General features: G+C 40.7%; 1 protein-coding gene across 4 annotated transcripts in view; it reads left to right on the forward strand.

Moving 5' to 3' along the window:
• LOC306775199 (dihydropyridine-sensitive L-type skeletal muscle calcium channel subunit alpha-1-like) overlaps positions 1-23,869 on the forward strand; it is a 115,686-nt gene that overhangs the window by 55,670 nt on the left and 36,147 nt on the right. For all 4 annotated transcript variants that reach the window (XM_079265502.1, XM_079265505.1, XM_079265504.1 and 1 more), the window contains 10 exons: positions 1,448-1,594; positions 1,757-1,958; positions 4,480-4,638; positions 9,724-9,834; positions 14,189-14,272; positions 17,188-17,235; positions 18,263-18,289; positions 18,384-18,509; positions 18,591-18,656; positions 20,883-20,974. In XM_079265502.1, coding sequence (XP_079121628.1) covers positions 1,448-1,594; positions 1,757-1,958; positions 4,480-4,638; positions 9,724-9,834; positions 14,189-14,272; positions 17,188-17,235; positions 18,263-18,289; positions 18,384-18,509; positions 18,591-18,656; positions 20,883-20,974 — 1,062 coding nt within the window. The remainder of the gene's footprint in view (positions 1-1,447; positions 1,595-1,756; positions 1,959-4,479; positions 4,639-9,723; positions 9,835-14,188; positions 14,273-17,187; positions 17,236-18,262; positions 18,290-18,383; positions 18,510-18,590; positions 18,657-20,882; positions 20,975-23,869) is intronic.

Consider the following 23,869-nt stretch of genomic DNA (forward strand, 5'->3'; position numbering starts at 1 on the left):
CTGAATCTTACTAAATTAGATAAAACATTTAGTGAACACGAAACATTTGACAAAATAATTTGTCATTTTAATTAAGGTCCTCTCAATAGCTTTTCTCAGGGCTTTTAACCACATCTAAGGTTTTCATCAGTGGATGGAATCTTTGCAATTGACATAAATTAGGTTTATGATTTCCAATCAAGCCTGATAAGTGTATCCATATTCTTTGGAATGGATTTTTAGGACCATGTCCCTCATGAAGCCTTACAGCAGGGATTCCCAAAGTGTGGTGTGCGCGAGAGGAAAAATGTAATGGTGGTCTAATGGTGTAATAATTAATATTGAATATAATTTAAAAAAAGTCAGTTACAGAATAGCAAGAAAGGGGCTACCGCACACAATCGCCGAAGACGTGTGCTCGCATCTGTATTGCTCTTTAAAAGTGACGCCTTGTGTCACTGAAAGTTATTGAAACTTTGTTGCAGTGTTTCAGGGCGTTTTCACACCTTCAGTTCGTTTGCTTTGTTCTGATTCAGCGATTAATATGATACAATGTTGCAGTTGCCCCTTTGTTCGGTTTGTGTTCACACTGCAACATTTAACAGCGGATTAAATCTTGTAAACAAACGCCACGCGCGAGCAAACTGTTCTCTCATTGGTCAGATTTCTATGCGGCTATAAACAGGCTCTGTTGCTTTTTTTTTTAAGGTGGGGGGGATTGGGGGTGCGTGAACCCGGTTGGGATGTAGAAGGGGGTGCGTGGCCTAAAACGTTTGGGAACCGCTGCCTTACAGCATCAAAATTACACTTCATGGTATATTATTTTTAGTCGTTGAATCTGGACAGATTCTGTCCAATTAGGTGTCTTGTGTGAGCAGAATCTTTGTTATGTTGCTTTGAATTTGATATGAATTAGATATATGACTTGATTATTATACCAAACACCTCTAATGCAGATTTTCAGATTGAACTATGGATTGATTAATGTCATTAGGTGCATTACAGTATCTCGTAGTATATTCTTGACTACCCAACTAATCATATGAACCATAACAACTGCCATCACACTCTCCTAGCGTTAAAGGTGAAGTCCAAATCTAATGATATGCAGTTTAATATTGCATAAGACAAAGACAAGCAGCAAAGCCTGAATCTGGAACTAGGAACTGACTCGGAAAAGTCATCATCTCATCGTGTGCAAGGGTTATTCTTAGCCAAAACATAAATTCATCTTAACAAATTGATATATTTTAATTGCTCTATCCATTTTATGCCACCAAGTACATATCACAGTCATTTAATTGGTAATATCATTAGGAATTAATTTTATAGTATTGATAAATACTTTGGCCAGTATGATGGTGAAACAGGTATTAAGTAATTTCATGTGGTAGTAAAAATGTACCCTGGAGAAATGCTAATGTTTGTAATCTTAACTGTGTCTTTCCACTCACGCACTTTGACTCAGAGGCTGCTATATAAAGTACCAGGAAGGAGCACTTCATGAAGTGGAGGTCCTTAAGAGGGAATGGACCAACTCAGAACTAAACTTTGACAACATCCTCAATGGCATGCTGGCTCTTTTCACCATTTCTACCTTTGAAGGATGGCCAAAGTGAGTCATGATCTGTTCTGTGCAAATTGAAAGGTGTCTATTCATTTCAGGATTGATAGTTCAGAATTCAGCAGCATCTACCCATTGTATATGTAGTTTAGTTTACGGTACATCTGCAATCCACTCTTCATTGATTTGGACTATTTTTCATTATCTTCCTAGGATACTATATAAAGCCATTGATTCAAACTTAGAGGATAAAGGCCCAATGTACAACAACCGAGTGGCCATCTCAATCTTCTTTATCGTCTACCTTATCCTTATCGCCTTCTTCATGATGAATATATTTGTGGGCTTCGTCATCGTCACTTTCCAGGAGCAAGGAGAGCAGGAGTATAAGGACTGCGAACTGGACAAAAACCAGGTAAGCCTCTGATGAAAGTGACTGGAAATGAAAATTAAACTGATGTTGTGTTTCGCATGCAACAAAAACCATAGCATAAAGTCTCAAAGCAGCCCACCAAAAAATGCTATAACTGCTGCCTGCAGTGTTACTCATGCAGACACTGCTACATGCAGAACTACTTGTTGCAACTTATTTGGAAATTATATTTCTGGGGATTTCCTTGAGCTTTTCACAACAGGCTGTAAAACTGAAAAGCAGGGTTGATGATAGATAGATAGATAGACTTTATTTCAGACTCAGGGTCCATAGAGACAAATACATAAAAAGACAGACACAAACAATAAAAGTACGGAGGCCTAGCAATGCCTTACAAAGAGACAGCTGTACCAATGTCTCCACAGCTGAGTGAGCTACTAAACCTTATGTTGGTTAAAACAAGTATGATCCCATTTACAGAGTCATTCAGTCGACAGATGAATTTGTACATGAGATTTCTTAAAACAGTTTGGAAAGTGTTGACTCGTGCAGCCACAAACATTTCACTGGCACTACTCCATCTCGGTCTCTTTAAAAGTATTCTCATGGCGTCATTGTACGCTACTTGAAGTCTCTGTAAGCTCTTTATTCTGTAGTTTGACCACAAGTGTGCAGTAGAGTGGAGTACAATATGCTCTGAACAGAGACATCTTCACTCCATCTGTACACACACCAGACTAACGTGAGACTGTTTGCTTGGGCATACATCATACCACATTGCCTGGAAATGTCGTTATCATCGGTCATGTGTTCTGTTAAATAATGACCAAGATATTTTACTTCTGACGAACTGATGAGTTAGTCTCCGGTTCGTTTTTTCCTCGTCCAGTTGATCAGTACCGATCCACAGACCCAACAGCAGTGGCTCAATGCTGACGCCGTCTTTGTCGGGGGTAGCTCAGTCAAAGAGGGCAAATGGGTCGTTGCCGGGCCACTTTAGCCGGGCCTTGTGCATGTCCTCGCTGAGCGTGGTCATACTGTGTCCCCTCACCCGATATGTAGTCACACACTACTTAGCAATGCTTCACACAGATCACATGTGTCAAACTCAAGGCCTGCGGGCCGAATCCGGCCCGCCACGTCATTTTATGTGGCCCGCGAATCCGCCAGCAAAATTTTTTTATTTTTATTTTTTGGAAAAATAATTAAAAGTTAGACTTGAAAATAAGAGTATCCCCAAGGTCGAAATTATGAGATAGAAAGTTGAAATTATGAGATAGTATGTTGTCTGTGTACCGACATTAAAACCATCACAACAGGTGGACAAGAGAGGCAACAGCCCGTAAAGAGGGTTTCCAACAATTGAAAAAGGTCGACAAATAATCCCAAAATGTCCACGAAGAGAAAGATTGATGCAGAGGGATGAAAATGTAATGAAAGATGGGAAAGTGAATACATGTTTGTGCTTCAAGGAGAACAACGGGTCTGTCTTCTGTGTTATGAGGCGTGTCGGTGATGAAGGATACAATTCACGTCGGCATTTTGACACCAAACACAGAGCTAAATTTAGCCTCCAAGAAAAACATCAAACTGTCCAAGAATTAAAAGGCAGACTGCAATCACAGCAGAATATATTCACACAGCTACAGCCCAGTGCATGCTGAAGGTATGTGAGCAGAGCTCCGACCAGATACAGACTTTTACAAATGTCAGTTTGTGAAGAAACACCATCGCAGACCGAGTTGATGAACTAGCAGCAATCTAACAACACAGCTAGCTAAGAGACGAGCAGGTACTTGTGTTTGTAATGAACTGTTGATGAACGCACAGACAACACGGATACATCATCTATCATGTTCATCAGACCTGACTCTCAGTGAGCAGCTCTTGGATGTAGCTGCATGCACAGGACGACGACAGGGAGGAACATTAGTGATGCAGAGAGGTGAACAAACAGCTTTGAACAAAGTTAATGTAATAACTTGTGTTTGATATTTTTCTTTGTTATTTTCTTTAATAGTTTGATCTTTGATAGAGTCATGTGGGTTTCTGAACCCTCAATTAAAATGATTTATGTTATAATGACAGAAATGTGCTTAAATATCATTTTTCATTTATAGAACTGCATGTACAATATGTTTACACTTGAATAAACAATAATCAAATGCAGAGAGTTATTTAACAATATGTTAGGGAGAAGTTAGTTATACAGTCTTACAGTTACAACCGGCCCTTTGAGGGAAACATGATGCTGATGTGGCCCAGAGTGGAGATGAGTTTGACAGCCCTGGCACAGATGTTCACCCTCACTAGGGAGGCTCGTAGCAGAATTTGAGAGTGGACTTGCTCTTTCAGGGATCTGATTGTAATAACAATGTTCATGAGTTCTTTGCCAAAAGAGTTGTTTGTCGAAAATAAATCTAATATCATCTATAGCAGCAGTATTGTTGTTAGTTTCAACTGTCTGACATTGCTATTGCCCTCTCCTTCATCCTAATGTGACATGTTTTTACTTCGTTTAAGCTCAGCATCTCCTTCACCCTCTTCTTTTTAACCCCTCCAGCGCCAGTGTGTGCAGTATGCTCTTAAAGCCAGACCTCTGCGATGTTATATTCCCAAGAACCCCTACCAGTATCAGGTGTGGTACATCGTCACCTCCTGCTACTTTGAGTACCTTATGTTCCTCCTTATTATGCTCAACACCATGTGTCTGGGAATGCAGGTATGAATAAAACACATTTCACATACATATAACACACTTTTTGCCTATCTGTCTGTTTGTCTGTCTTCTGGTGAGGTTCAAAAATTGTGGTGTGGCAACATATTTATCATGTTGCTGATAGAGTCGAGTGAGAGTAGAGAGAAGTTCAGGTTTTATGCTCTCCTGTTTAGTAATAACATATAATTTCTCAGGATATAATCTGAGACCCGGGCCTGTTTTAAGCCCAGATGTGTAGATCTCTTATGTCATTAGCATCTTTAAAATTATTCTGCTATGATGATTTCAATGTGTAGACAACGGAACTGTCCCCTTCAAAATACATGTGTGGAATGATCAGGAATGGTGTGCGATGACTTTTCTGCGAGATTCGCCTCACAGTTTGGTGAAAATGGCAAGAAACTGTACAGAATGTCTCCATAGAAAAGAATAATAAATCATGGTGAACAGTGCTCAAACCCACTAAACATGGCCAGGATGTCACAGTGAGTGTGCATTTGACGGAATGTTCAGGTTAGAGTGGTGACATCACAACTAGAGTGAAGAGCAGCTGTAAAGCGGAGAAATCCTTAAACTTGTTCTGACTTGTTTCAGGCTACATCCACACTAATACGTTTTCATTTAAAACCAGGGGTCTAAAACAAAAACGATCTTCGTCCAGGCGTTTCAGCATCATTTCCGGAATTATTTCTGTCCATACTAGCAAGCCTGAAAACGAATATCAAATGACTATTCAAGTACACTGGCATGCGGCTGCCGGTGTAAACAGGAAATAGATTGATTGCTTCGTTACAACAAATACAAGAGTATTATAGTAGTCTTTAATAATGAAAGGTTGTGCTTGATACTTACGATCTACCTCTAAATTTTTTGTAAGAAACAAATTTCCTAGAAAGTTAGAAGTTTTCGTCCTCCTCAAAGCCGCAAACTGACTTCAAACGTTCGTAGGGCCAGTGGTGTATAAAGTACTCAAAAGCCATACTTGAGTAAAAGTAAAGATACCTTACTGGAAAACTACTCAAGTAAAAGTAAAAAGTCACCTATTAGAATACTACTTGAGTAAAAGTCTTAAAGTATCTGATATTTATTGTACTTAAGTACAAAAGTACTTAAGTATCAAAAGTAATTTTCTGATATTAAATGTACATCATAACCTGAACATTAAATGAACATCATAACCTGTTCATTGGAAGTAAAAGTACAAGTAAATGCTGTTAATAAAAAAGCAAAGGGTCAGAATTGTGAGAATTATGAAGTTTATTCTTTTAAGTGCTGTGGCACCATGACCAAGGACATGGAGCTGTGTTGAACATAATTGGGTTGGCTGTGATCCATTCAGGAGCAACAATGTTCAACATAATATATTGTCAGTGGTGTATAGTAACGAAGTATAAATACTTCGTTACTGTACTTAAGTAGTTTTTTTGGGTATCTGTACTTTACTTTACAACTTATATTTCTGTTTACTTTTACTTTTACTTCACTACATTTTGCAAAGAAAACTGATACTTTTACTCCGATACATTTCCCCTGAAACCTTCGTTACTCGCTACAAAATCAAATCTATCTTTCGGAAAAAATGAATCATGAGAGCAGCGTCGGAGACTGTGGTGGAACACAGACTGCAAGCAAGCAGGTTTGGTGAATCAGTGGTCCTAGCAGCAAGTTAAATCATTGGTTAGTCACGTTAATGCACAATTGCAAACAAGTGCTCTCAAAGCCGCGGTGTTTTGATTCCCAGTGATGCCAGGATGCTACATGCTATAAGCTAGCGGGCGACTACCTGAGTAGAATTCCACTCTACGATGATGGAAGCACCTGCTACTCCCGCAACAAACGACGGTGGTGACGAAGACCAACACCCGTGGATCGCTAGCGAGTTAGTGAGCTGAGGAAGTGTTGACAGTTGTGCAGCACTAGTTGGCTAACGTTAGCTGTAGCTAGCCACCACACCATAGGATTGATGGGAGCCGAGAGAGCGCAGCGTTAGCATTAGCGTTAGCATTAGCGTTAGCATTAGGGAAATCCTTTGCAGCAGTGTGCAAGCTGTCTGTGACGCTGAACACACCTCTACCTGCCTCAGCGGCCTGTGAAAGGCTATTTAGCATCGCAGGACTAGTCTTCAGCCCAAGAAGAGCGAGACTGAATTCTCACCATTTTGAAAACCAACTTCTTTTGAAGATGAACAGGACATTTTTCAGTTTCAAGTAATGACTGGGTTACTTTCGGTGCTGCTTTAGTATTGATCATGTTTTGATATTTGAGTCATTTTGTGAATGATCAGATGGAGTTATGATGGTAGCAGTCGCCCAATTGCAGATTCAGCTTGAGCAAAACCTTTATTGTGTTCAAATCAGCCCATAGGAGTTTACAAGGCAGGCGTCCTTTCTCTAAACACTGACCTGATGCATCAAGTGGATATGTTTTGCTGAACATAATATTATGCATTGGTCCTCTACATCCTCTAGTCGGAATGAGCATACTTATAAACGCACTGTTACAACTCCTTCATAGTGTCATATTGCTTTTCGGAGAATTATGATGATAAGTTCATCGTAGATGCAAAAGTATACTTATGTACAATATATTATGTTGAACATTGTTGCTCCTGAATGGATCACAGCCAACCCAATTATTGTCAACACAGCTCCTTGTCCTTGGTCATGGTGCCACAGCACTTAAAAGAATAAACTTCATAATTCTCAAAATTCTGACCCTTTGCTTTTTTATTAACAGCATTTACTTGTACTTTTACTTTCAATGAACAGGTTATGATGTTCATTTAATGTTCAGGTTATGATGTACATTTAATATCAGAAAATTACTTTTGATACTTAAGTACTTTTGTACTTAAGTACAATAAATATCAGATACTTTATGACTTTTACTCAAGTAGTATTCTAATAGGTGACTTTTTACTTTTACTTGAGTAGTTTTCCAGTAAGGTATCTTTACTTTTACTCAAGTATGGTTTTTGAGTACTTTATACACCACTGTATATTGTACATAAGTGTACTTTTGCATCTACTATGAACTTATCATCATAATTCTCCAAAAAGCAATATGACACTATGAAGGAGTTGTAACAGTGCGTTTATAAGTATGCTCATTCTGACTAGAGGATGTAGAGGGCCAATGCATAATATTATGTTCAGCAAAACATATCCACTTGATGCATCAGGTCAGTGTTTAGAGAAAGGACACCTGCCTTGTAAACTCCTATGGGCCTGATTTGAACACAATAGGCAAAGGTGTTGCTCAAGATGAATCTGCAATTGGGCGACTGCTACCATCATAACTCCATCTGATCATCCACAACATGACTCAAATATCAAAACATGATCAATACTAAAGCAGCAACACAGTCATTACTTGAAACTGAAAAATGTCCTGTTCATCTTCAAAAGAAGTTGGTTTTCAAAATTGCGAGAATTCAGCCTCGCTCTTCTTGGGCTGAAGACTCGTCCCGCGATGCTAAATAGCCTTTCACAGGCCGCTGAGGCAGGTAGAGGTGTGTTCAGCGTCACAGACAGCTTGCACACAGCTGCGAAGGATTTCACTAATGCTGCGCTCTCGCGGCTCCTGTCAATCCGTGTATATAGCTACAGCTAACGTTAGCCAACTAGTGCTGCACAACTGTCAACACTTCCTCAGCTCACTAACTCGCTCGCGATCAACTGGTGTTGGTCTTCGTCACCACCGTTGTTTGTTGCGGGAGTAGCAGGTGCTTCCATTTCTTCTTCCATCATGAAATCAGTCATCGTAGAGTGGAATTCTACTCAGGTAGTCGCCCGCTAGCTTATAGCATGTAGCATCCTGGGCATCACTGGGAATCAAAACACCGCGGCTTTGAGAGCACTTGTTTGCAATTGTGCATTAACGTGATTAACCAATGATTTAACTTGCTGCTAGGACCACTGGTTCACCAAACCTGCTTGCTTGCAGTCTGTGTTCCACCACAGTCCCCGACACTGCTCTCGTGATTCATTTTTTTCTGAAGATAGATTTGATTTTGTAGCGAGTAACGAAGGTTTCAGGGGAAATGTATCGGAGTAAAAGTATCAGTTTTCTTTGCAAAATGTAGTGAAGTAAAAGTAAAAGTAAACAGAAATATAAGTAGTAAAGTAAAGTACAGATACCCAAAAAAACTACTTAAGTACAGTAACGAAGTATTTCTACTTCGTTACTATACACCACTGCGTAGGGCTAATACACTGGTATACTGGACACGCCGCTTGCTAATGGCTCCAATAACAGCTGCTTCCTCCGCATGTCGGCAGAAGTAGAATCATAAAATGCAGAATTTAACTGCACAACAGCTGCTGGTATAGACAAAAAGGTCAGAAACACCTGAAATCAGTTATCGATGTTAAATTAACCACTGGTAGTCGATCAATAATCAAGGATGTTGTTGTTTGTATCCACTAAACCAGACTGAAAATAAAGAAAATCTAAAACGATTGAATCACAGTCTATGGACGGAGCTGGATAGTTTTCGGAACCTGGTCAGAGCTGGCCAATACGATTGGCAAGTCTGTGTTCGAGGGGCTGGACTGAGCGAAGGGTGAATCAGACCTAACTAACAGATCATGCTAGAGTTGAATTATGTATCTTTGACTTTACACTGATACTAATGGCAGAGTATAAAGTCACAATGTACAATGTGTGTCTGTCTGTTAGTGTGAATGACAGAGGTTGGGGAGGGGTGGAGTAAATAATTCTGTTACCTTCGAATCACAGCTACAGACTCAACAATAGAGGCTGCCATTCATTGTGAACCTCTAAATAGCAGCCTGGGACCTCTCCACACAACTTCTAGCTTCAACAAAGCTATGTAAAAGCACTTGAAACAAATGTTGGAAAAGCCAAACGACGTGCGAAACAGCATCCCCAATCAACACAGGTTTGACTGGGGATGCTATCAGGACAGCTCCAGGCTGGTGAGAGGCAACAAAGCCCAATCTACTTGAAGTCCAAACATGTGAACAGGGCGTAATAGACTTTCGGAAAAAGCTATCATAGAAGTAGAATAACTCTGTCTGACTTTATACTTTTGCAGTTGTCGATGTGTTTCTTTTTAACCCACAGCACTGTAACCAGTCAGACCACGTAACTCACCTGTCCGACATGCTGAACGTGATTTTCACTGTGCTCTTCACTGTGGAGATGGTTCTTAAACTTATGGCTTTCAAAGCCAAGGTGAGTCAAAATTCAACTTATTACATTTTCCAGAAAAAAAATGTTAAGGGCTGACTCTGTGAGAGTGCATTTACCAAAACAGATCAACTATGGTCAGAATACTCCTGCTGTTCCATTTTTATTATTTTTATTTGTTTTGTATTGCCGGAAATTCCAAATTTGCCTCAGAGGGCTTTTCCATCTGACATGGATTCTTCATGTTCATATCTTCATCTTCGAGGAGTCATTCAAACAGTGGTGGGCCGTCAGGGCCTGCAAGGCCTTCTCTGCTGGTCTAAACAGAATCACAAAGTTATAGCTATTTTATAATTTTATATTTTTTCATAAATACACTACATCATTTTTTTCCCCCATTATCTTATTGCACAGCTCCTGTCTTCCTCAGTTGCTCTGCAGCTTGTTTTAAGTAGAGCTTTTATCCAATCAGATCTCACCTCTGTGTCTCTAGGTAGAACATGTGCAGTTTAAGTGAATGGAGACGATATTGTTGATTGTCATCGTGTTCAACCAATCAGATCTTTAGTTTGACATGTTGGGCGTATTCTTTGACATGTCAGAGCTGCTAGCCGGCCTATACGTGATTGGTCAGTGGGCTAGCCTGACATGTTGGGAGGTGACAATCCCAACATCTGCTGCTTCTGTCGAGCGGACATTTTCAGCCCTCAAAGCCAACTCGGCGACTTTCTCACAGAATCTGGCGACTTTCCGAACTCTCATGGCGACTTTTTTTGTCAAAAGCTACTAGCGACAAATTAGCGACTTGTTCTGGTGTTGTTGGAGACTTTTCTGGTGTTTTGACTCTGACGTTAAAGCACGTACGTTCTGCACTGTGGTCCTATGTATCTTTTTCTTGCTAACTAGCAACCAAAAGCATACAATGTATGTTTAGGCTGGCTAGTAGTTGGTAATTAAATACAGTAGACCTGAATTCATCTTTCTACTTGTGCTACCTCTGCTACCTTTCGGCTCAGCTCCGTGTTCACCACAATGGTCCAGTACAGCATCTGCATCACTGCTAACACCGCACAAAGCCGCCCTGAGGTCCTGAGGCAACCTGGATTTAGTTGACATCACATATAACTTAAACATACCATTTTTGTGTACACTGAAAAATATTGAGAGAGAGAGAGATGCACAGCAACAACAGCTATACTTTTAATATAATTTGGACTAATAATAATAAAAGTGGTGGATATAATGGAAAGATAATAGTATTAGCGGTAATAACTGGTAATCTTAGCTACAGTGGAAAGAATAGAATGATATCACAATATTAGTGCTGGGCAACAATTAAAATATTTAATCGCATGGATTTTTTGAGATTAATCGCATTGTTATGGCAAAGTTCAATAATGGATTATACAGTAGTGTATTGCGCACTTTTATTTTAAAGTACTGCTATATGAACAAAAGGGCAATAACATTTGGTTCACGAGATGCAGGAAGCATGTTTTATACTTAATGTGAATATAATTCATACTTTGTTGGCATCTTATTCTGAAAACCGGATGTTGGTCTGAAGAAACCGGATGTTGTCTCACATTAATGTTTCCGCTAACTTTCAAAGTCCTTCGCTCGCTCCAGATCTGTGCGTTTAAATGCGTTTACGGTGAATGTCAGCATATAGGTGCACTAACATGTGAGTGTCTGCTGAGTTGACCAGACAACCCTGGCAACCTGAAGGGACATCATATCTCCAATACAAAACCATAAACATGAGACAGTCTGACTATAGGATGTTTGCTGGCTTTTATCCCACTGTTCTTGTCATCCTCTTGTTGTTATGTATATGTATTGTCTCTTGTCTTTCAATAAAAAAAAATTAAAAAAATGATAATTACAATAAATAAATAAAAATGCGATAAAATAATTGTCTGCGTTAATTAATGAATGCGTTAACGCGAAATGAACGCATTTTGCCCAGCACTAAATATTAATTATATAGAAATATGACAATAGTGATTATAATGATACTATTGAAGAAAAACATCATAAACTTTGAATTGAACTGAACTCATTTGGGCTCACACATAAACAGTTAATATAACGTGTTATGTAACACACATTTGGTTCTCACAAAACGTTCGTGGGAAAGGATGATCGGCGCCAGACAAACGATAATAAATCTCTCGTAAAAAGTACCAAAACATTTCCGTACTTGGAGCGGTGTCCTATCAGAGGACAAGAGGTCAAAATAGCATAACATGTCCTAATTAGGAGTCCAGATGTGTCCTGTTTTGATTCAACAAACTGGTTTGATTGATGGAACACAGCAAAAGAGGCGTGCATTTAGACTATAAAAGTGATCTCAAATCTATCTCAGTACTACTCCATCCTCCCAGCTCCCCCCTCAGTCCCTTGTCAACTGCCTGTATGAAATAAAAACCTGGATGTCATCAAATCTCCTCAAACTCAACACCAAGAAGACAGAGCTCATGATTGTGGCACCCAAGGCGCTGCTCCGGAAGGTTGGTGACTTCATCCTCGTGGTTGACGGCTGCTCCATCTCCCCATCTCCTGAAGTCCGCAACCTGGGTGTCATCCTGGACTCCACCCTTTCCTTCGAGTCCCACATCAAGTCCGTCACCAAAACTGCCTTTTTCCATCTCAGGAACATTGCCAGACTCCGACCGTCACTCTCGGAGTCTGTTGCTGAAACCCTGGTCCATGCGTTTGTCACCTCCCGCTTGGACTACTGCAATGGTGTCCTGTTCGGGGTACCCAACAAAACCCTGGACAGGCTCCAGTATGTACAAAACTCTGCTGCCAGGGTTCTCACGCACACAAAGCCCTGGCAGCACATCACCCCCACCCTCATCAACCTCCACTGGCTCCCGGTCAAGTCCCGCATCTCATACAAGATCCTCCTCCTCACCTACAAGTCCCTCCATGCCCTGCCCCCCAGTACCTATCGGACCTCCTCCGCCCACATGCCCCTCCCCGGAACCTGCGGTCTTCAGACTCTGGCCTGCTTACCACCGCCCGCACCAAACTGCGAACCTTCGGGGACAGAGCTTTCAGTGTGGCAGCCCCCACCCTCTGGAACTCTCTCCCTGCGGTGATCCGCAACATCTCCACTCTGGACGCCTTCAAAAGGGCCCTCAAGTCCCATCTGTTCGCCAAGGCTTTCGGCCCCTAGTTTACTTGTTTTGTTTTTCTGACTGTTTGTCTAAACTGTTTTTGTTACTCTTGTAAAGCGGCCTTGGGTCCCCTGAAAGGCGCTATATAAATTAAAGTTATTATTATTATTATTATCTGAGGACAGTAAGATTTAGAATCTGTTTCGATATGCCAAGTTCGTGTGATGTTGACGAATATGCATTAAAACAATTCCAGCTGGTTGCAAATCCAGTTCGCCGCCTTTTCTCGTCATTTTGCCATAACAATACTAGCAGTGGGTGTCAGGCAGGGTAACAGCAGCAGGTATAACCACCATCCAAAGAAACCTGCAAGGTGAGATCGGCACATCTGGGTGAGGCAGTCAAGGATGTGTTTCTATTCACTCCTTGTCTTTCCTCGTCTCATACACAACTCTCTGTTGCTGTTGTAGCTGACCAGGTCATCCAGCTCTGGCGTTTCATTTGGCTTACTTATGACTGTCTCACCCGTTAACCAGCTTGTGGCGCTAACCTCAGAAAATGTTGCCAAAGGCCTACAACTAAAACTTTCTGGGCACCAGTGAACCTTGGTTTTGCATTATGTGCATCAATCTACACCATGTATTCTATTCTATTTCATGGTGCGTTTCTGCGTCAAGTGATACAAACTGCATTAAGGTCAGTAACTTGTGAGGAGTATAGTTAGGAATAATATTTGCTTTCATAATGGAGTGCCTGGACATTGCTTGGTTGACAATAATTTGGATGCACACTTTTATGAGAAAAGCGGTACACAATGATCATAAGTGAGCATATCTATGTTCCCAGGGTCAAGCTGAAGATCCTCTACAGAACACATTAAGGGGACCTTTCAAAGATCGTATGCTATCAGCAATGCTTCATCCCAAGGTCAAATGTTCAGTTTCCCTGGGTGGAAAACATTCTCCTATTTCGCACAGTGCTACGAATGTTACACTCCTTAAAAGCTACACCTTCAAATTTGTGGGCAAGACAGTTTTCTTTACTGTGGACATTGATATCTTCTCAAAAACTAAATGGAATATTAACCATTCAAACTGCATTTGGAACTTCCATCTCCCTGTTTTACAATTTGAACTGCGAAAATATACCAATGTCCTGCAATAAGGACTCTGGAAACACAGGCATTACCCTGTGGGCACTCATGCATCATGATGACTGATATCATGGCGAGTGACATTCCAAGACACACATCCACTTGTGTTTTTTTCTCAAAGGGTTATTTTGGAGACCCCTGGAACGTATTTGACTTCGTCATCGTCATTGGAAGTGTTGTGGACGTGATGCTGAGCGAAGTTGATGTGAGTACCATTACCTTACTCTCTTTCGTTCTGTGGCTCAGTGATAGAGCAGGTTGTCTTTCATTCAGAAGATCGGTGTTTCGATTCCCGGCTCAGCTAGTCCATGTCGATGTGTCCTTGGGCAAGACTCTTAACCCCAAATTGCTCCCGAGGACTGTGCCATCGGTGGGTGAATGGGTGAATGACATGTAGCGTTAGAGCGTAGCATTTACTATTTACACACATACCAAACACACACTTTGATAATATGTTCACATATTTAAACTGACAGAATATAAATACTAAACAAACACAATAGCTTATTACACATTTGGGGGCATTGCATTGACCGAACAATAATTTACTGGTACCTTAACCTAATCTAATCTTAAATATAAGCTGTACATACTCAGCCCCTTTTTAACTCATTGGTTGATGCAAGGAAGCCAGATTTAGCGAGAGAAAATGTCCCCATTGTTACTCCTACAATGTTCCCTAAATGTGGCCAGTGACAGAAAAGCTCAAATGTAAGCACATTTTTACAGTACTCATTTTGTAGCAGCCATTCAAACAGCAAGTGCTAACTTTAGCTCACTGATATATGACACAACATATCTGAAGTCAAAATAAAAAAATGAAGTTACATTACATTTCACAAATTTAACACTGCACACAAACATTATAATGATGTATGGATACCATTCTTTGAAACACATAAAACAAAGTACAATGTTTGTGCCTTTTTGGAGTTATGCTTTCTTTTAGTGCTGCAGTAATTAATGTTATAGCAAATAGTATAAAATTGAGAAAAGTAAAAACAATATTTATATAACAATATAATAATACATAGTTTATACATGGATCACATTAGAGTGTTTAAGCTTTCGTGTTAGGGCAGATTGTATCAATAGTTAAGTATCTACATTTTTGAAAAACACAACAACAGCAATGATTCTCTAATACATGTCGACTTTTAATGGAATTTTACTTTCATGTAATCTTATACTTTGAACTTTTCATCGAACGCTACCATGAGGTCACGCATTTTGGTTTTGAGCAAAATATCTTGACTATTGTGTAGCTGTTTAATTTGCTACAGATATTAAAGAATCCAAGAGAATACATTCTAATCATTTTGGTCCAGTTGCAGCAGCTCAACACACTGCAAACACAGAAATGTGCTGCAAGTAGCACACTACACAACAAAAACAAAGTCCTTCGCTCGCTCCCGATCTGTGCCGTTTATGTCAGCATAGAGGTGCACTAACATGTAAGTGTCTGCTGAGTTGACCAGCGATGCCCAGTAGTCTCCAGGGAGAGCAGCAGCTGGTGCAGCTTCTCTCTTTATTTTTTTGTTGTTTTTTAAGGAGTATTGTTATTTTTTTTCCCATCTCAAAAGGCTCAAAGACACACACACACACACAACTAACTATAGGATGTTTGCTGGCTTTTATCCCACTGTTCTTGTCATCCTCTTGTTGTTATGTATTGTCTTGTCTTTCAATTCATAAAATAATAATACATTTAAAAAATGCGTTAACGTGCGATAAAATAATTGTCGGCGTTAATTAATTAATGTGTTAACGCGATTATTATATATATATATATCAGTGTGATTAGCCTGAAAAATATCCCAAAAATAGACACAAAACAACCGTCCATATATTAATTGAAACTGGTGGTTTTAACGGAGCACAGTGCTGCGGCTTTGACAACTGTCACTCCAGAAGCGAACCCTGAGCCTATAACTATCTGACAGATATACAGGAAAAACTATTGTCTTTGCCTCATATGAAATTATATAAACATTTGAAAATGATTGTTCTAAAATCATCAATTATGGAGGAAAATACATCTGAGAAGATTATCACAGGCAGTCTATGTGGTGTTGTCCTATCATAAAGAAGATCATTAAATCAAAATAATTTGGGAGATAGAGAATGAGCTGAAAAGATTAAAGTCAAACCATTTGAATCAAGATCAGATCTAACAGTACGCTGTATAAACTGGGAAGGCTGCTAAAAACTGCCAGATTCGTTGGAATGCATTTCTCTTAATGTTTGTGTTTTCTCCTTTGTATGTGTTTTTATCATAAAAAGTTGCCACTATGTTGCCTGAAAAAGTTGAAGACAGGGAACTTAGAATTCGAAAAGGATTGGAGAGAAATTAGAATTCACTCCCATGCAGTCCATGCCATCGAACCTCTGTTCATATACCTGCCTGACCAAACAAACACAAAACATGACAAAACAAACATGATACAAAAGTACTTGGTTAGGTTTAAGCAACACAACTACTTGTTTCACTGTGGACACAACCAGCTGTCTCCTGGTGAGAGGTCTGTGCTTTTTGACCTATCCAACACCAGACCTCCTTCCCCATGTCAACATCAAAAGAAAACGTAATTCACGACAAAATATGTTTCAGAAACTCATTTCACAACGTAGTTTTGTTGTATAGGAACGTTATTCTTAGGCCAGTCACACCCACATCACAAAGCTGTGGTGTTGAATGTGTGTAGTTTACGGTATGCTGAATGGATGAAGATCTTAACTTGTATTTATATCATTGTGCGTGTCTCAAATATACGAAATAGTATTGTGTATATTTGGTTTTGAATGAATTGAGCAAGAGTTTTGCTCAACACCACAATAACTAGCGCTCTACTCTTCCACACTCCGGAGGTCTCTCAAGACAGTTGACCTTCTTTGCATCCATATCCAGGACATATTTCTGAGAAGCACTTTATGCAGTGTTGGTAATTCATAATGTAGTATAATTGAAATGAAAATAGTTGAATTGCACCAGTTAGTTATTTGGCAGTCTTCAGAATGCATACAGTAAATCTTGATAATACATGCATATGTGTCCATATATTTTTATGAATGGTGACATTAAGGTTTTTCTTCTCTGCTGTCCATGTTTCCCTCCGACAGGCAGCACTTGCCTCCTCTGGAGGACTTTACTGTCTCCATGGCTGCACTGTAACTATTCAATTGCTTCAGTTTTGCATGAAATTCATGTTGCATGCATTTGTCTGAACAAGTGTTATACTGACAATGGTCTTTAAAAGCCAGGGCCCCTTTCCCAAAAGCATGGTAAGGCTAAGACAATCAGTAAATACATTTTACTAGCCTTCTTAATAGTGCATACCAGACTGGGATCATATCGATGGCCTCTCGACATGGTGACGACTGGTGAACAACAGGGAAAATAAGGACTCAATGGCATGACCAGAACACAGGATAAAGTGTAGGTAAAAACATCTTTACTTGTCAGCAGAAGTTCGGTACATGGGTAGGCAGTCAGAACAGACAAACAAATCAGGCGGGGATCAGGCAAAAACAGGGTCGAGGAAAAACAGGCGGCGATATCAACAACCAGGAACATAACACTATGAAATCGCTGGAGCGCTTGACACAGAGAACAAAGACGAATAGGCACAGAGATGGGGTAAATACTCACATGCTCACATGCACTAAAAGGCCCGCGGCCGGCCAGCTATGTGAACAAATCAAGGAGAAGCTCTGATAACAGCGCACACAGAGGGAGAGAGACTTCACTCTGTGTACAAGTAGACAGCTGATGTTAAGAAGCTCAAAACTGTGTGCAAGTGCCTTTGCTTTTAAGTACTGCTTTGGGAAATGAGTGTCAAGATTTAAAACCGTTGATAGAAATTTCCATCAGGGACCATGATGTCCTGGACTTTGTCGTATATGCTTGTATTGTGCATGAATTACACTGTTATCCTTTAATTGACGGGCCACTGGAGCTAATTCTTTCTGGTTTTGGCTAAGCACCAACAATACATGCATGTTGAATATATTCTGTTGTTTGAACAATCTCAGACAAAAGCATTGTTCTGCCTCTCATGCAAAAGTTTCCTTTATGAAATGATCAGATGCATTGATACTAAAGTTTGAAATGTGAGCAAAAGAACGAAGTATGAACCAAAACGTGTTTGTGAAAGCCATTTGTCAGAAGTAGCAAAACACATGTTTGTTTCTGCAGGCAGTGGATCCCATGCAAGCAATTGCGGTGAGTTGCTTTAATTTTTCTTGAATTCAAGTTTTGTGGAATTTAGGAGTTGGCACTATGTGATGTACAATTTGTTCTCTGTTTCTCTGAAAAGTCATCTGAGAACATGAGCGTGTCAGTAACATTCTTCAGACTGTTTCGTGTCATGCGTCTCGTGAAACTTTTGAATCGCTCTGAGGGGATACGGAATCTTCTGTGGACCTTCATCAAATCCCTTCAGGTCAGTACCATCTCAGCAAAATTCAGACTGTGGTTTAGCATTAACATGTCTCTCTGACTGCCATTGTTCATTGTGTTGCAGGCTCTTCCCTATGTGGGCCTGCTTATTCTCATGCTGTTCTTTATATATGCTGTGGTTGGAATGCAGGTACACACACATACACACACACACACACACACCACCCATTATTGTTAATTATATTATGGCCACTGAGTATTTTCAATTCTGATCGGCTGGATGGTGTGGATTAGTAACCAGACACCTATGACATACTGTAAGTATTTGATTGCCGTTTGCTATTGTTTGAAACAAAGGTGATGATATTGCAACCCTAGTTCTATAAGCACAGGCGGAGCCCTACACTGGACTCTATATCAGTACTATTGTCATCCAATCACGAGCACGCATTTGCCCTCAAAAAATGTGCATAAGTGTCAATCCAGATGTGCCTAACCAAATATGTGCGGACTCCACAGTATAGAAGGCAGCACACACCACTGTCTGTTGACTGCTGTGCTGCAGTTGATTGGCTGAGCTGCATCACGTGATGTGATTTACACAGCATTGGTCGGTGTGTTTCCTGCACCGCTGAACAAGTGCCGTGAAGGCTGAAAAAGCTGCGCCGGTTAAAATAGAAGCGCTCTGTCAAAATAAAATCAGTTTTAGGTCCTGAGTCCAGATACAACATCGTCTCGTTTCGGATCCGGACCACGGTCCACCTATTAGTGACCCCTGCTGTAGTAGAATGCAGCAGTTTTGTCTATTCTTGACATTGTTAGCAATCAGTACATTTCTCTTCCCCTCCCACTTTCTAAACTCATATTTTATGACGAGAAAAATAAAATGTCATCAGAATTAGTTATAAGTGTGAATTAAAAAAAGATTTCTGCCTTTTTTTCAATTAAATATGACATTTTGTTTCCATGTATAAGCATGCTCAATTAGATACTGAAGACAATCTTTCTGGTTTTGTTGCTAAAACTAGGTGGAAGCAATTATAGAAAAAAGCAAAGGAGAACCAACGACAGTCTTTAGGGTGGCCCTCCATATTTATGCAAAGTTGAATGCTTGTAGATATTGTCAGAGCAGAAACACTACAGCTGCTCTGCTAACATGCTAACAGACAGTCGTCAGTGTTCAAAGTTTAAAAAAAAAAGACTATAATATCAGAGCTCTCCTTCAGAATGAGACTTGTGGTCGCAGGTTTTATTCCTCCAGAATCTCCAGCTCTCTTCCGTTACGTCTTCAGCTGCGTCCTGGACTACGTTGACCAATAACAACACGTTATCCCCACATGGCACACCTATAGTCCCCACGGATGTAGAAGGGCTGTGATTGGCCTGTCCAAATCCAGGACATGTAATGCCGTGTTCACACCAAACGTTGCGCGAATTCATCGCGCCGCATATTCGCCGGGGACCATTTCTGTACATTCTCGCGAATCGCGCCGGAGAGGGGGCGTGGCTTATCGCCCTGAAAGCTGTTCAACTGTCCGCCATTAACCATGGAAAAAATAACCTATTTCTGCTTAGTACGTGTTGTGGAAGTCACAGATATCCCGGGAAACTAAACGCCGTCGTGTATGGGTTCATAATATTGTTCAGAGGAGCTCCGTGGATTTCATCGAGCTGTATTCACTGTGTCTAGCAAGCCACACGTCGCTGTTTACTACAGCTGTATGAACACAAAATAAACCGACAAAAAGGGACTCCGAAATAACTGCGTAATGATGCAGATTTGTAGGTTACTGGTCTTCTCAATGGAGCTCTGATGGATCGGTGCTAGGCTATGTTAACATTGTAGCAGCTCCACCAGCACTCAATAACGTCATGTAGACGTAAATATGGCAGCGTCTGTTCATTGTTTGTACCGTATGGTTTACACACACATGTATACACATAGTTTGGTCCGGTCTCTGTTGATATGAGGTATCGTAGAGCTCTGGGTGAACACAGACGGCTACAGGATTTATTTCCTGATTCAACAACGGCAGGAAGTCAGTGATGACGGGGGGAGCAACTCAACGCTGATAGGCTATCGCACCGGGGCATAACGCGAATATTTCGCCGAAGTTGAAAAATTTCAACTCACGCGTTTGGGCCGAATTCGCGTCCATCGCGCCAGTCTCATCGCATCTGTGCATAGACTTTGTATGTAATCTACTTGCGCGAATAATTCGCACCGCGTTTGGTGTGAACGCAGCATAAGGGGCGAAGCTGGCGTTCCCAATGCCGTTCTTTAAAAAACATTGCATTTAGTAATCCCTAGACATTCAGTCAGCGGAGATGTTGGATTGCCTGGTATCACGCAAAGCCAGTGTAAACCGGGATACCCAATGCAGGTGCTATTAATAACATTTCTTTTTTTCTGCAGATATTTGGTAAAATTGCATTGGTTGATGGCACATACATCAACAGGAACAATAACTTCCAGACATTCCCACAGGCTGTGCTGCTGTTATTCAGGTTGGTGGTCTGTCCACAACTAGTACTATTCAATTCAGAGAATGTTGTGAAAAGTTAAATGACTTGTCATAGATTTAACCTTTTAATGCTCTCACCCAGGACAGAGCAACAGCATGCATGTAATTACATTTCATACTACATTTGGGTATAAAGAAAATAAAAAATCCACACTACCACACACAGACACACACTCAACTGATCACGCAGTTTTTCATTCTAATTATACACTTTTATGGGAGGTGGGAATGTCACGGTCACAGATTGTCACTTGTGCTTGGATGCCAAGCTCAAAATGGCGTGTCTTATCTAATAAAAACCTTTCAGAAGGCAAACCCAAGAGATTTAGGTTGAGGATGTGGCTCAGTGGGTAAAGCAGGTTGCTCTTAAATGCAAAGTTGGCAGTTCAATTCTCAGCTCCTACTGTTTGCATGTCCAAGTGTCCTTGAGCAAACCCCACACTGCAGCCCACTGCTTAGTATACATTAATGCAGAGGTCAAATTTGAGCTGAGAGTTTTCTGAAACCACAATGAGCTAATGCACGGATCGTGACACAAGCGAAGGACAGTACTTTAAACAGGCATCAAGTAAGACCTCTTGTTTATTTACCAACGAAGGCAATGAAGGCATTCAATGTAGTCACACAGTAGTCATTAAATCTCCTCGACATGACAGCAAAACATAATACCACGTTCGCCGTGAAATATAAATGGGAATATGGATAAGCTTTAAGTAAAACTGACTTTTGGTTTGTCAGGGGTTTTGTTACTTCAGCTAATGCAGCTAATTTGTCTTTAGTTGTAGATAAGCATATTAACTCTGGAACTGGGAAAGGTACCTAAGACCATTGTCTACTACTATTCTTTTCTCTGGTCTGAGTCAATGTCACCACACGGTGCCTTTGAGACTTCCCCATTTCCAAAAGAAAAAGCTGAGATTCTCCATAGAACTTCATATTCATTGTATTAAGTAGATGTTATGCTGTTAGAAATGCATGTTGGTCAAGCTCCAACACTTTTAAAAAATGAACTGCAAGCAGATAATGTACATGCAAACAGCTAAATATGTCCACCCTGTCATGGACAAATTCAAAGTAGAGTAAATACATTGTAATTACATAGTGATTATAAAATGTTCATTTTCAGAAAGCTATTTAGTCCCTTTCGCAACAATATATTTTAGTTAATGGGAAAAGTATTTGGATAATAATGAAATCATGGCAAACTATTTGTTTCGCTATAAAATCCGAGAGAGTTGCACTTTCTTTTCTAAATAAAATCTAACAACAAAGATATCTGGTCAAACTTTCAAACAATACTATTTGGCCCTCATTTGTTTATAAAGGAATCACACAAAAGGTTTTGCTAACGTGTGACAATAATTTGTTTATTTGCATAAAACATGAAAATGACAGGGTGGACACGTTGTGAAATGTCATTCAATGGCCTTATAAATTCAATAAATCTAAATGAAATTATGTACAAAAACATGTCAGAGGTCCTTTTCCCATGTAGGGGGAAATTACCAGTTGAACAGACTGAACAAACGCACTGAATAAAGCCATTAATGTGGCCTTCTAGTTAAGCTCTACATACTTCTGCACAGTAAAAGTCAAACATTCAACTGTAGAACATGAAGACAAACATTTTTAAGTGGCGAACGGTTGATATAAAAAAAACAGCATGTTACAGAGGCGTCTCCAAACAGTCTCTCCCTTTCTGCAGAGACATGGCTCAATTCTGCAGTTGCTGTTCCACATATGTCCAAGCAGACGCTTCAATCTGTACAGAGCGCTTGTTCAGAGCCTGTGGTTCTGGTATTAGGCAAAGTATCTTCCAGTCATGGTACCAACCGATGTCCTCCCGGAGACTTGGCCAATGGAACTTGTTTATGCCATTGCGGTGCATACATTAACCTTTACACTGTGCCCTTCTGCATCCACGATGACACCTGGGTATGCTTTATTGTCGTAATTAACGACGCACCACTCTCCGATGTGCTTTACATCAATCATTTCTAGTCTCCTAGGGTTATCTGGTGTCTTTCCACATGTTGGGGACTCATCAGATGAAACAGGAACATCTGCTAGAGTGACCTCTTGAAGGTTAAAGCAGGGGCAGTCCAAAACACCTTCCTCCCTTTTGAAATGTCTCGTTATTTCATCTGGCCGGGTGTCAGACTGATAGCTTGGTGGATTCTCATTGTGCCTTTCACAGCAGCTATTGCAGGTACCTCCGTCTTTGATTCAATATCCCTCTCTGGGACGACGAACAGCTCGACAGATGTGTCCAGGCTTTTCAGCTTGTCATACAAGCTCTGGGCATCAGGGATGTCTCCTCCATGGGCCACAATCCGGTCTGCTGACCTCTTGAGGGCCCCACTCACACAGTCTGGTGCACCCTTCCCATGACTAGCCTCAATGAAATTCCACGTTATTTCTTTGAAGCCATACTTGTAGGGTCCCGTTGAGAGGTAGAAGAAATTTCCCTTTTGTCGATACTGGGTTGCAGGCCCGTCGCTGAAAAAATGAAGTATGCTGATTTGAGGGTGTCGTTCTCTCACTACCTTCATAACTGGATCAAGGTGGGCCCAGATGGCCACAAGGTCGTGTCTTCTGGAGGGTGATATGGAGCAGAAGGTGTGCGGCGCTTGTTCACCAGCGGTGTAGAGCACTCCAGTGTGCAGTCTAACCTGCTGACGCTAAAATCTATATGCAAGACGGACTCGTTGTGCGTCAGGCTCCTCCTGAGCTCTCTGTATGCATCAAACTGCCATGTACTTAATGTTGAAGACATGGTGCCTAAAATGGAGAAGCCTCTCCTGGAAATCTGTGTTAAGGTCATGCTCCGTTGTTATCTCCCTTTTCACTGTGATTGTTGACACCTTCTCATCCTTCG

This window comes from Melanostigma gelatinosum (assembly GCF_949748355.1).
Source record: "Melanostigma gelatinosum genome assembly, chromosome: 3".
Taxonomy (NCBI): domain Eukaryota; kingdom Metazoa; phylum Chordata; class Actinopteri; order Perciformes; family Zoarcidae; genus Melanostigma; species Melanostigma gelatinosum.